This window comes from Eriocheir sinensis, chromosome 64 (assembly GCF_024679095.1).
Source record: "Eriocheir sinensis breed Jianghai 21 chromosome 64, ASM2467909v1, whole genome shotgun sequence".
Lineage (NCBI taxonomy): Eukaryota > Metazoa > Arthropoda > Malacostraca > Decapoda > Varunidae > Eriocheir > Eriocheir sinensis.
The window spans coordinates 847501-860000 of NC_066572.1; the positions used below are offsets into that span (position 1 = coordinate 847501).

General features: G+C 45.5%; 1 protein-coding gene and 1 long non-coding RNA gene across 8 annotated transcripts in view; one reads left to right on the forward strand and one right to left on the reverse strand.

The window, feature by feature from the left end:
* LOC126987141 (uncharacterized) overlaps positions 1-1009 on the reverse strand; it is a 2130-nt gene extending 1121 nt beyond the window's left edge. For 3 of the 6 annotated variants that reach the window (XR_007740291.1, XR_007740292.1, XR_007740289.1), the window contains exons 1-2: positions 271-1008; positions 1-197 (exon numbers count right to left, since the gene is read on the reverse strand). The exon at positions 1-197 is cut by the window's left edge. This is a non-coding gene — a long non-coding RNA (uncharacterized LOC126987141). Of the gene's footprint in view, positions 198-270 lie in introns of all 6 variants that reach the window. The other 3 variants (XR_007740294.1, XR_007740290.1, XR_007740293.1) reach the window with 3 other exon arrangements.
* Positions 1010-1408: 399 nt separating this feature from the next.
* LOC126987143 (ran-specific GTPase-activating protein-like) lies at positions 1409-11673 on the forward strand. 2 transcript variants are annotated; one of them, XM_050843869.1, is made up of 5 exons: positions 1409-1564; positions 3491-3681; positions 5627-5729; positions 8002-8185; positions 9811-11673. In XM_050843869.1, exons 1-5 carry the CDS (start codon positions 1550-1552, stop codon positions 10101-10103), a joined length of 786 nt encoding a protein of 261 aa, XP_050699826.1. In that variant the 5' UTR covers positions 1409-1549; the 3' UTR covers positions 10104-11673. The 2 variants fall into 2 exon arrangements, 1 of the variants encoding a protein (XP_050699826.1); XR_007740295.1 differs by lacking the exons at positions 1409-1564; positions 3491-3681 and having other exon boundaries at positions 5505-5729; positions 9811-10446; positions 10477-11673.
* The last annotated feature ends 827 nt before the right edge of the window (positions 11674-12500 follow it).

Genomic DNA, 12500 nt, shown 5'->3' on the forward strand with positions numbered 1-12500 from the left:
CTTTCATAGGAGTTGTGGGCATTTCCAGGGGTAGTTTTATGACCCTGGTGGTAGTGTGACCCTTCCTCTGTACCATGACCCTGAAGAAACACCTATTTGACAAGGCTTTCATAGGAGTTGTGGGCATTTCCAGGGGTAGTTTTATGACCCTGGTGGTAGTGTGACCCTTCCTCTGTACCATGACCCTGAAGAAACACCTATTTGACAAGGCTTTCATAGGAGCTGGTGGTAGTGTGACCCTTCCTCTGTACCATGACCCTGAAGAAACACCTATTTGACAAGGCTTTTGCAGGAGTTGTGGGCATTTCCAGGGGTAGTTTTATGACCCTGGTGGTAGTGTGACCCTTCCTCTGTACCACGAACCTAAAGAAACACACATTAGAACCCGACTGACCCCATCTTTGACCTTTAGAAATGGGTGAATTGAGGAGTGAAAGTGTCTTCTTATACCAACCAGAGTCTATCTTAGTATGAGAAAGTTAATAATTTACATATATATGATTAACCAAAGAATAACAGCAAATAACAATAATAATAACAAGGGTGTTGGATGCAGTGAGTGTGTTGCCGTGAGTGTGTTGAGAGCTGTGTTTCCTTACAGTAAGCAAACCTCGTCAACACACACCAAAACTCAGCTGTGTGTCCTCCCTCATCAACACAATAACTAATATAAATACACCTTAGGATATCATCACTCTCCATTATCACTTATTATAATTACTCTGTGCAAAGGTATATAATCAGTGCTTTAAATATAGTTAATGAGCCTCGGTTTACGCTGTGCAAAGGTATATAATCAGTGCTTTAAATATAGTTAAGTCACCCTCGGTACTCTGCTGGGGAGGGAAATTATATAGGAAATAATTAATATATATCTCCATTCCAACCTTGCTGCCTTGCGCTCAGAGGGGTAGCAAGGGGCTGGTCTGCCTTGCCTTACTGTAGACTTAAGGACAAGTTTAAATGCTTTTGTTAATTACTGAATAAATATGTATGATTATAATTTGTGGGGAGTTTAATTAGTATCCATTATTATTATTGTTATTATTATTATTGTTGTTGTAGTAGTAGTAGTAGAAGTAGTAGTAGTAGTAGTAGTAGTAGTAGAAGTAGTAGTAGTAGTAGTAGTAGTAGTAGTTTGAGAAGAGAGAGAGAGAGAGAGAGAGAGAGAGAGAGAGAGAGAGAGAGAGAGAGAGAGAGAGAGAGAGATTTACATAGAAAAGAGAGAGAGATTTACATAGAAAAGAGAGAGAGAGAGATTTACATAGATTTACATAGAAAAGAGAGAGAGAGAGAGAGTATACGAGAAAAAGAGAGATAAAGAGAAAGAGAAGAAAATAATAATAATAACAATGAGAAACAAAGGAAGAGAAAGTACAGGAGAGAAGAGAAAGAGGAGGAAGAAGAGGAAGAGGAGGAGGAAGAGGCGGAAGAAGAAGAGGAGGAGGACCCACGAATTTATACACAACAGAATTTACGTCGCAGGAGAGAGAGAGGAATTCGCCGCTCCACAAAATCTTCCACTAAATCCGCGAACATCGGCGTAATTATGGCCCCTGAGAAGGTAATTATGGTGCCACTAATTACTATAGGCCTCCGTTGTTAGTTCCTAGGCCTAGTCACCCTTTGGAATTTAGGGGAAAGGGTGAAAAAAGGGTTTAAATAAGGGCGCCTCGACTGACTGGGTAGGGATGCTGGGGCGGATTTAGGCGGGAAATGATTGGGAGCTTTGTATATTTTTGCGATTTTTTACTATTTTTCGCCCTTTGCAGCCCTCGGTAGGCCTATAGGATTAAAGGGCAAGGCTTCCTCTGCCCTTTGCCACCTCGTAAGCCCTTGGGAAATAGTGGGAAATGGGGAAAATTGGGGAAGATATGGGAACTTTTTGAATGGATGAAGGGCGGCTTGGCGAAGTTTACGTCAAGTTGATCTTCATATTTTTGCGTTTTTTCCCCTTGCTCGCCCTTTGCAGCCCTCGGTAGGCCTATAGGATTAAAGGGCAAGGCTTCCTGTACCCTTTGCCACCTCGTAGGCCCTTGGGAAATAGTGAAAAATGGGGGAAAATTGGGAAGATACGGGAACTTTTTGAATGGTGGCTGAGCGGCTTGGGACAGGAAGGGCCGTCAACATATTCATATTTTTCCATTTTTAACCCTTTTATCGCCCTTTGTGGCCTTTGACGCCCCTATAGGATTGAAGGGCAAGGCTTTCTGTACCCGTAGAGGTCAGGGGTCACCGGGGTCAAGGTCAAATAAGGGAGATATGGCTTAAAATGAAGCTTTGGTTGGTGTGGAGGGGCGGTTGTGTACGTGTGTGAACCTGTGTGAACCAGTGTGTGTGTGTGTGACCCTGTGTACGTATTTGGCTGTGTGTGTGTGTGTGTGTGTGTGTGTGTGTGAACTATAGCCACTGAACTATTTATTAAGTGTCGGTAATTATTGTTTTTTCCTTGAAGTGTTTCCGTGAGTAACTTAACATGGTGAAATTCCTCTAGTATTGCACCCGTCTGGGCCGAGTTTTTGAGTTTTTGTTAGTGTTGGGTTCGTTGAGGCGCCGCGGGTGGCACCCACGGCACAGGGTGAAGCTTGGCACTTGTAGGTTGTCACGAAACCTGAGAAATTTAACACAAATCTAACCTCAGCAAACCCCTCACACAATGAGGTAACCTAACCTGGCGTGCCCCACGCTGGCACGCTGTGGTGTGCCGGAGTGTGCCGGGAAGGCTTGCACGGCAGTGTTAGTCCTGCGTGGCGTCCTGGACAGTGCCAGTGCCGGGCAGGACCTGAAACACAGCCGTGCACCGGTGCCCTGCACACTGTTGTCCAGATCCAGAACACAGTGCCAGCACTAACCTTGTGCACGGTGCACAGAACCCACGGTGCACCACAGCTGACAATGTGAGTGTTCACGCCCCTACCTACAGGGGGAGCCTTGCCCCCCAAACCTGAGGGAACCTAAAAGACGTGTGAATATCCATGGCTCTCCTGGTTAAGTGTGGCTTTGCCCCCCAACCCTCCCATGGTGCCGCGGGCAGCCAAGTGTTGCACCCACACACTGCTGGTGTTCACAGTGCCTTGGTCTCTGGCACCAACATGTTCACCCAGAGGTGTCGTCTGGTGGTGTCCGGCCCTCCTGAACACACACCTTTCTGAGACTGTCTCCCACTCCCTCCACCACAGCGCTCCTCCTCTTCCACATGAACCAACACTGTTCATAATTGTCACCGATCCTAATCTGTGTTCCCCAACTAATTTCTTGTTATGAATGGAGAGAGAAGAGAAAGAGAGAGACACAGACTGAAAGAAAGAATGAATAAGAGAGAGAGAGAGAGAGAGAGAGAGAGAGAGAGAGAGAGAGAGAGAGAGAGAGAGAGAGAAAATCAACACAAATAAAACTGAATTATGAGAAAGAGAGATAGAAAGCAAAAAGGAAAAGCAAATCAAATTAAAACCGCCATAACTATTTCTAACCATCCTCCTCCTCCTTCCAGACCGACCACGACGACACCTCCTTCGTCAGCGAGGATGGAAGCACTGGCGGCGGAGGTGGAGGTGGAGGTGGAGGTGGTGGAAGTACAGGGGGCGGCGGGGGGGAGCACGACCCCTACTTTGAGCCTGTGGTGACCCTGCCGGAGGTGGTGGTGGCAACGCTGGAAGAGGAGGAGGAGGAGATGGTGCGCCTGTAAGTGTGGTGTTGAAACAGTGGTGGTGGTGGTGGTGGTGTATGTATGGTGATGAAAAGGTGGTGAAGTGGTGATGAATGGAGGTGGTGGTGGTGGTGTTTTTTTGAGTGGTGGTGAATGTTTGGTGTTGAAAATGAGACTGGTGTTGAAATGGTGTTGAAAATCTGAATGGAGGTGATGGTGGTGGTGTTTTTTTGAGTGGAGGTGAATGTTTGGTTATGAAAATGAGACTGGTGTTGAAATGGTGATGAATGGAGGTGGTGGTGGTATTTTTTTGAGTGGAGGTGAATGTTTGGTGTTGAAAATGAGACTGGTGTTGAAAATCTGAATGGAGGTGATGGTGGTGGTGTTTTTCTGAGTGGTGGTGAATGTTTGGTTATGAAAATGAGACTGGTGTTGAAATGGTGATGAATGGAGGTGGTGGTGGTGGTTTTTTGAGTGGTGATGAATGTTTGGTGATGAAAATGAGACTGGTGTTGAAAATCTGAATGGAGGTGGTGGTGGTGGTGTTTTTTTGAGTGGAGGTGAATGTTTGGTGTTGAAAATGAGACTGGTGTTGAAATGGTGATGAATGGAGGTGGTGTTGGTATTTTTTTGAGTGGAGGTGAATGTTTGGTTATGAAAATGAGACTGGTGTTGAAAATCTGAATGGAGGTGATGGTGGTGGTGTTTTTTTGAGTGGAGGTGAATGTTTGGTTATGAAAATGAGACTGGTGTTGAAATGGTGTTGAAAATCTGAATGGAGGTGATGGTGGTGGTGTTTTTTTGAGTGGAGGTGAATGTTTGGTGTTGAAAATGAGACTGGTGTTGAAATGGTGATGAATGGAGGTGGTGGTGGTGTTTTTTTGAGTGGAGGTGAATGTTTGGTGATGAAAATGAGACTGGTGTTGAAATGGTGATGAATGGAGGTGGTGGTGGTGTTTTTTTGAGTGGAGGTGAATGTTTGGTGATGAAAATGAGACTGGTGTTGAAATGGTGATGAATGGTGTTGAAAATCTGAATGGAGGTGATGGTGGTGGTGTTTTTTTGAGTGGTGGTGAATGTTTGGTTATGAAAATGAGACTGGTGTTGAAAATCTGAATGGAGGTGATGGTGGTGGTGTTTTTCTGAGTGGTGGTGAATGTTTGGTTATGAAAATGAGACTAGTGTTGAAATGGTGATGAATGGAGGTGGTGGTGGTGTTTTTTTGAGTGGAGGTGAATGTTTGGTGTTGAAAATGAGACTGGTGATGAATGGAGGTGGTGTTGGTATTTTTTTGAGTGGAGGTGAATGTTTGGTGTTGAAAATGAGACTGGTGTTGAAATGGTGATGAATGGAGGTGATGGTGGTAAATGTTTGGTGATGAAAATGTTATCAATGGAGGTGAAATAAAATGGTGTTGAGTGGTGATGAAAGGAAATGGTGGTGATGAGTTTTTTGGAGTGATGTTGAGTGTGTGATGATGTGGTGATGAGTGTTTGGTGATGAAGTGAAGTGGTGTGTGAATGTCTGGTGATGAAAAGGTGGTGAATGGTGTTGAAAAGGTGATGAATGGTGTTGAAAAGGTGGTGAATGGTGTTGAAAATGAGATAATTGGTGATGAAAATGAGCCGAGTGGTGTTGAAATGAAATGGTGATGACTTGGTGGTGTTGAGATGCAGTGATCATTGGTGGTGGTGGTGGTGGTGATGACTTGGTGTTGAAATGGACTGGTGGTGTTGAGATGCAGTGGTGGTGGTGGTGGTGGTGGTGATGGTGGTGGTGATGAAGCAATTAAACACACAGACACACTCCCTCCCACACCCTTCCAGGCAGTGGTGATGAAAGTGGTGATGAATGGTGTTGAATGGTGTTGAAAATGAGAGAAACTGTGCTGGTGATGAACTATACAAGATACACACACACACACTCAACCATATTCTACCACTCAGCCGCACTCTACCGTACTCTACCGAACCCTTCCAGGCGGTGCAAGCTGTTCCGCTACCACACGGCGGATTCCCAGGCGGAGTGGAAGGAGCGTGGAACAGGGGACGTCAAGATTCTCAGGAGCAGCAGCAGGAAGGCCGTGAGTGTGTGTGTGTGTGTGTGTGTGTGTGTGTGTGTGTGTGTGTGTGACCATGTTATAAGTATGTGCCATAGTGTCTGCTTGTAAATTGCTATGTATATTTACACACATGAAAAGATATACATTTATTTTTGGGGGTTATGAAGTAAAGAATGACTCAATGTTTTTATTATTTATAAGAAAAAAAGATACAATTCATCATCATCATCATCATTTTGGTTTAAGGTCTGTTTAATTCAATCTTCCTGAGTGGTTGGTCGCTACATGGCTTTCCTCCAATCTACCCTGTCTTCCGCCCAATCCTCATCCAATCCCATCACTGCCAAGTCTTCCTGTGTACACCTCTACATTTTCCTAGGCCTACCAACTGGTCTCCTTCCTTCTACCTCCATTCTACCCTGTCTTCCGCCCAATGCTCATCCAATCCCATCACTGCCAAGTCTTCCTGTGTACACCTTCTCCACATTTTCCTAGGCCTACCAACTGGTCTCCTTCCTTCTTCCTCCAATCTCTCCACTTTCTCTTTTCTTCCGTGGTCTAGTGGTAAGCGTGCCTGCCTACCACTATGGGCCAGGGTTCAAATCCCGGTCTGGGTAATCACTGTGTTTAGGTCACCCAGCTGTTCATCCTTCCTTTGTGGCTGTGGTAGGCTGGTGGTGGCTGGGGTGACTAGCCCTGACCCAACACAGACTCCTAAGGTGGATCAGAAGTGGATCAGAGATAACACTGAGGAAACGGACATCTGTAGCATATGCCTCCACCTTAACCTTATTTTACCCTAACCATTCTCTCATCCCTATGCTGTCCTAATCCCTGCTGCAAGAGTTAACCAGCATCTCCACTCTTTCACCCCTGTGCTGTCCCAATCCCTTATGCAAGAGTTAACCAGCATCTTCACTCTTTCACCCCTGTGCTGTCCCAATCCCTTATGCAAGAGTTAACCAGCATCTCCACTCTTTCATCCCTATGCTGTCCTAATCCCTTATGCAAGAGTTAACCAGCATCTCCACTCTTTCATCCCTGTGCTGTCCAACTCCCCAATGCAAGAGTTAACCAGCATCTCCACTCTTTCATCCCTGTGCTGTCCTAATCCCTTATGCAAGAGTTAACCAGCATCTCCACTCTTTCACCTCCATGCTGTCCCAATCCCTTATGCAAGAGTTAACCAGCATCTTCACTCTTTCATCCCTGTGCTGTCCTAATCCCTTATGCAAGAGTTAACCAGCATCTTCACTCTTTCATCCCTGTGCTGTCCAACTCCCCAGTGCAAGAGTTAACCAGCATCTCCACCCTTTCATCCCTGTGCTGTCCTAATCCCTTATGCAAGAGTTAACCAGCATCTCCACTCTTTCATCCCTATGCTGTCCTAATCCCTTATGCAAGAGTTAACCAGCATCTCCACTCTTTCATCCCTATGCTGTCCTAATCCCTTATGCAAGAGTTAACCAGCATCTCCACTCTTTTACCCCTGTGCTGTCCCAATCCCTTATGCAAGAGTTAACCAGCATCTTCACTCTTTCATCCCTTCACTGTCCAACTCCCCAATGCAAGAGTTAACCAGCATCTCCACTCTTTCACCCCTGTACTGTACCAATCCCTTATGCAAGAGTTAACCAGCATCTCCACTCTTTCACCCCTGTACTGTCCCAATCCCTTATGCAAGAGTTAACCAGCATCTTCACTCTTTCACCCCTGTGCTGTCCCAATCCCTTATGCAAGAGTTAACCAGCATCTTCACTCTTTCATCCCTGTACTGTCCCAATCCCTTATGCAAGAGTTAACCAGCATCTTCACTCTTTCACCCCTGTGCTGTCCCAATCCCTTATGCAAGAGTTAACCAGCATCTTCACTCTTTCACCCCTGTACTGTCCCAATCCCTTATGCAAGAGTTAACCAGCATCTTCACTCTTTCACCCCTGTGCTGTCTCAATCCCTTATGCAAGAGTTAACCAGCATCTCCACTCTTTTATCCCTGTGCTGTCCAACTCCCCAATGCAAGAGTTAACCAGCATCTCCACTCTTTCATCCCTACACTGTCCAACTCCCCAATGCAAGAGTTAACCAGCATCTCCACTCTTTCACCCCTGTGCTGTCCCAATCCCTTATGCAAGAGTTAACCAGCATCTCCATTCTTTCATCCCTGTGCTGTCTCAATCCCTTATGCAAGAGTTAACCAGCATCTCCACTCTTTCATCCCTACACTGTCCAACTCCCCAATGCAAGAGTTATCCACCCTCATCCTTCCCACCCCTAACCATCCACTCCTCCACAGGTCCGCCTTCTGATGCGCCAGGACAAGACCCTCAAGATCCGCGCCAACCACTACATCACCCCATACATGCAGCTCAAGCCTAACTGTGGCAGCGACCGCGCCTTCGTGTGGTCTGTGGTGGCAGATTTCGCCGACGAACAGCCCAAGCAGGAGCTGTTTGCCGTGCGCTTCGCCAACGCTGAGAGTGAGTGTCTGGGGGTTGGCAGGGGGGTGGGGTGGAGAATGACCTCACTTTGTTGTGTGGAAAGTCTCGTTAGTAAGGAAGCATGAATGAGTTTTCTGAGTCAAGGCATAGAGTGACTGTTTGGGGCTTTGTTAGGTCATGTTAGGTTAAGTTTAGGGTATCTTCAAACATAGAATGACCTCACTTTGTTGTATAGAAAGTCTTGTTAGTAAGGAAGCATATATGAATTTTCTGAGTCAAGACCTATAGTAACTGTTTGTTGTTTTGTTAGGTCAAGTTTAGGGTATCTTCAAACACAGAATGACCTCACTTTGTTGTATAGAAAGTCTTGTTAGTAAGGAAGCATATATGAATTTTCTGAGTCAAGACCTATAGTAACTGTTTGTTGTTTTGTTAGGTCATGTTAGGCTAAGTTTAGGGTATCTTCAAACATAGAATGACCTCACTTTGTTGTATAGAAAGTCTTGTTAGTAAGGAAGCATATATGAATTTTCTGAGTCAAGGCATAGAGTGACTGATTGGGGTTTTGTTAGGTCATGTTAGGTTAAGTTTAGGGTATCTTCAAACATAGAATGACCTCACTTTGTTGTATAGAAAGTCTTGTTAGTAAGGAAGCATATATGAATTTTCTGAGTCAAGACCTATAGTGACTGTTTGGGGTTTTGTTAGGTCATGTTAGGTTAAGTTTAGGGTATCTTCAAACACAGAATGACCTCACTTTGTTGTATAGAAAGTCTTGTTAGTAAGGAAGCATATATGAATTTTCTGAGTCAAGACCTATAGTAACTGTTTGTTGTTTTGTTAGGTCAAGTTTAGGGTATCTTCAAACACAGAATGACCTCACTTTGTTGTATAGAAAGTCTTGTTAGTAAGGAAGCATATATGAATTTTCTGAGTCCAGACCTATAGTGACTGTTTGTTGTTTTGTTAGGTCAAGTTTAGGGTATCTTCAAACACAGAATGACCTCACTTTGTTGTATAGAAAGTCTTGTTAGTAAGGAAGCATATATGAATTTTCTGAGTCAAGACCTATAGTAACTGTTTGTTGTTTTGTTAGGTCAAGTTTAGGGTATCTTCAAACACAGAATGACCTCACTTTGTTGTATAGAAAGTCTTGTTAGTAAGGAAGCATATATGAATTTTCTGAGTCCAGACCTGTAGTGACTGTTTAGGGTTTTGTTAGGTTATGTTAGGTTAAGTTGTGTCACGGATGGAAAGGGTTAAAAAATCTGAACTAGTTGTAGAGTTCCTTTCCTTCCTTCTCCTCCTCTTCCTTACTCTGTCCTCCTTGCTTTTCCTCCCCTTTATCCTCCTCCTCCTTACCCTATCCTCCTCTTCTCTTGCAATTTCTTCCCTATCTCCTTCCTCCTCTTCAAGCACTTTCCTCCAATTTTTCATTCCTCCTCTTCCTTTTCCTTCCCTTCCTTTCCTTCTCCTCCTTACCTTACCTTACCTTCCTCTTCCTTTTCCTTCCCTTCCCTTCTTTTCCTTCTCCTCCTTACCTTACCTTACCTTCCTCCTCTTCCTTTTCCTTCCTTTCCTTCTCCTCCTCCTCCTCCTCCTCCTTACCTTACCTTACCTTACTTTCCTCCTCCTCCTCCTCTATCCTCCTCCTCCTCTTGCAGATGCCCGGCTCTTCCGTGAAACCTTCGATGAGGCAAGAGGAATCGTGACAGTGGCAGAGGTGGAGGGCAGGGAGGAGGAGGAGAAGAGGCTGAAGGAAGAGGAGGAGGAGGAGGAGGAAGACGACGACGAAGAAGAGGAGGCAGCTAAGGAAGAGGAGGAAGAAGAGAAGAAAGAGGAGGAGGAGGCAAAGGAGAAGAAGACATTGAAATCTCCATCTACTACTACTTCTACTACTACTACTGATGCTGATAGTGTGGTGGATAGTCTGAAGGATTTGAAGGTGAAAGAGTGAGCGAGAGAAAGTGAGAGAGTGAGCGAGAGAGAGAGAGGGAGGGAGTTTTTAGTGGGATAAGATTTTGAGAGAGAGAGAGGTTTGTTTGTTCGTTCGTGTGTGTGTGTGTGCTAGCTCTCTCTATCTCGCTCATTCTCTCTCTCTCTCGTTCTCTCTATTTTTACCATTCCTATATAGTATTGCATTCATGTTTTGCTCTCTCTCTCTCTCTCTCTCTAATTTCTCTCTTATTTGAAATTTCGTGTACGCGCATGTGTGTGTGTGTTTGTGTGTGTGTGTAAGCTTATTATGTAGACATGTGCCTTTAGTGTGTGTACGTGTGTGTGTGTGTGTGTGTGTGTGTGTGTGTGTGTGTGTGTGTGTGTTGTTATAGGGATAGAATTGAAACATCTTCTACAATTCATATTTTTATTATTATTATTTACAGAGACAGACAACAGACATCCCTTCCCTTCAATTCTCATCCCATCCCTTCCCATCTCTTCCCTTCCCTTCCCATCCCATCTCTTCCCTTCCCATCCCATCTCTTCCCTTCCCATCCCATCCCTTCCTTCCTTCGTCTTGAACTCTGCAAAGAAAAGAAAATAATAATAACAATAATAATAAGAGGTGGGGGGAGGGGGGGTCCATTATGTGTCAGGGGGGGTATGTGTCTGTGGGGGTTGTCAACATACTGTGGGGGGGACATCCTGTGGGTCCTGTGAGCGAGCGAGCGAGAGAGAGAGAGAGAGAGAGAGAGAGAGCAGCATACTATCATTGTGTACATATTGCATTCATAAATAAGGTATACTAGGATTATTACTACTTCTACTACTTCTACTACTATCTCCTCCTCTACTATCAGAAGAATGGAGGTGGAGGAATAGTAGTAGTAGTAGTAGTAGTAGAAGGGAGTTTGAATCACTACCAATACTACTACTACTACTACTATTACTACTACTACAACATTACTATTTGTTAGTGAGAAGATACCCACATTACTACTACTACTACTACTACTACTACTACTACTACTACTACTACTACTACTACTACTACTACTACTACTATTGCTACTATACGACACATACATAAGTGCGTGTGCGTATGTGTGTACGTGTGTAAGGGGGGGAGGGGGGGTCTAGGGGGGGTCTCATCTTAGCGGTAATGATAGTTTAATTTTAAGTGTCTGGTGTTGGTCATTATTACTATTATTATTATTATTATCATTATTATTTGTGTCTATATATATATATGCGATAGTGACTAGTTTTTTACATACATCAATATAATCCACTAAGGCTGTGTGTGTCTCTCTCTCTCGCTGTGTTGAAATACGTACACAATGATATGGATTTTGAAACACATACACACACACACACAAACATACACACACGGTTATCAAACACACACAAACATACACACATGGTTATCAAACACACACACACACACACACATGATTTTGTAAGAGAAAGAGAGACAGAGAGAGGAGTTGCATGTGTGTGTGTGTGTGCGTGTGTGTGTGCTGCATGGCTTCCTGTGATGATGAAGTGTTCTGCTCATGAGAAAATAAAAGGAATAAAAAAATGAAGGATGTCTTATTATTAAACCCTCAAGTGTGGGATGACTGACTGACTAACAGGAGCATACATCTGGGGGGGTGTTGCTTCACTCACCCCTGTCAGCCAGCCCACCAGAGCAAGCCCCCACACAGCTGGCCTTCCCTTCCCCAGCCTGTCTAGGCATGGGCCGCCCTGCCCCAGCCATGAGTCAGTGGGCGTTGCCTTGGCCTCCACCCAGGGTTGTCTGGTACAGGAACAACCCCGTGGGCGGGAGCCACGTCTGGGAGGTGTGCCACATGCTTGTACAGTGCCCACACAGTGCCCGTGTAGCCAGGGTTGGTGTGTCTGGACTGGGCTGGCAACAGCCCCTGACTTGGTTTCATGGTGTGGTCGCTGGTCTGACACAGTCATCCCGACAATGCTCCGTGAAGGCACTTGGTACCAAAGGCATTCACACACCTCTTCAAGCCAGTGTCCAGGGACAACCCTCCCCTCCTCCAGTCAGGAGGAATGGCACTGGAGTGCCACATGGCAGGCAGCACAGCAGGCAGCCCCCAGGTCATGGCTTAGCCCTGACTTTGAGCACCTCTGTGTTGGTGGTACTACAGAGCCTGCTGCTCTTCAGCCCTTCACCTTCCCCTCCGCCACACAGGGAGGTGCTGGAGCAGTGCCAGCCACAGTACTCGGCCAACAGGCTCGGCACCCAGCCCCACCTGACACTGTCTGGCCACCAGCTGGCCAGACAGTACTCGTCTGAGGTGAGGATTTGAAGCCGAGCTTCTTCACAGCCTGGAGGGCAGGAGCCCAGCCAGACCTCTGTCCTCGTCAGCCCTCCCCAGCAGGGTTCCAGCACCGC

Excerpts from the sequence above, each read along its gene's own strand:
- LOC126987143 (XM_050843869.1), top strand. Across the intron at positions 3,682-5,626 it reads GAGGAGGAGATGGTGCGCCT|GCGGTGCAAGCTGTTCCGCT; the intron begins GTAAGTGTGGTG and ends GAACCCTTCCAG. Across the intron at positions 5,730-8,001 it reads GGAGCAGCAGCAGGAAGGCC|GTCCGCCTTCTGATGCGCCA; the intron begins GTGAGTGTGTGT and ends ACTCCTCCACAG.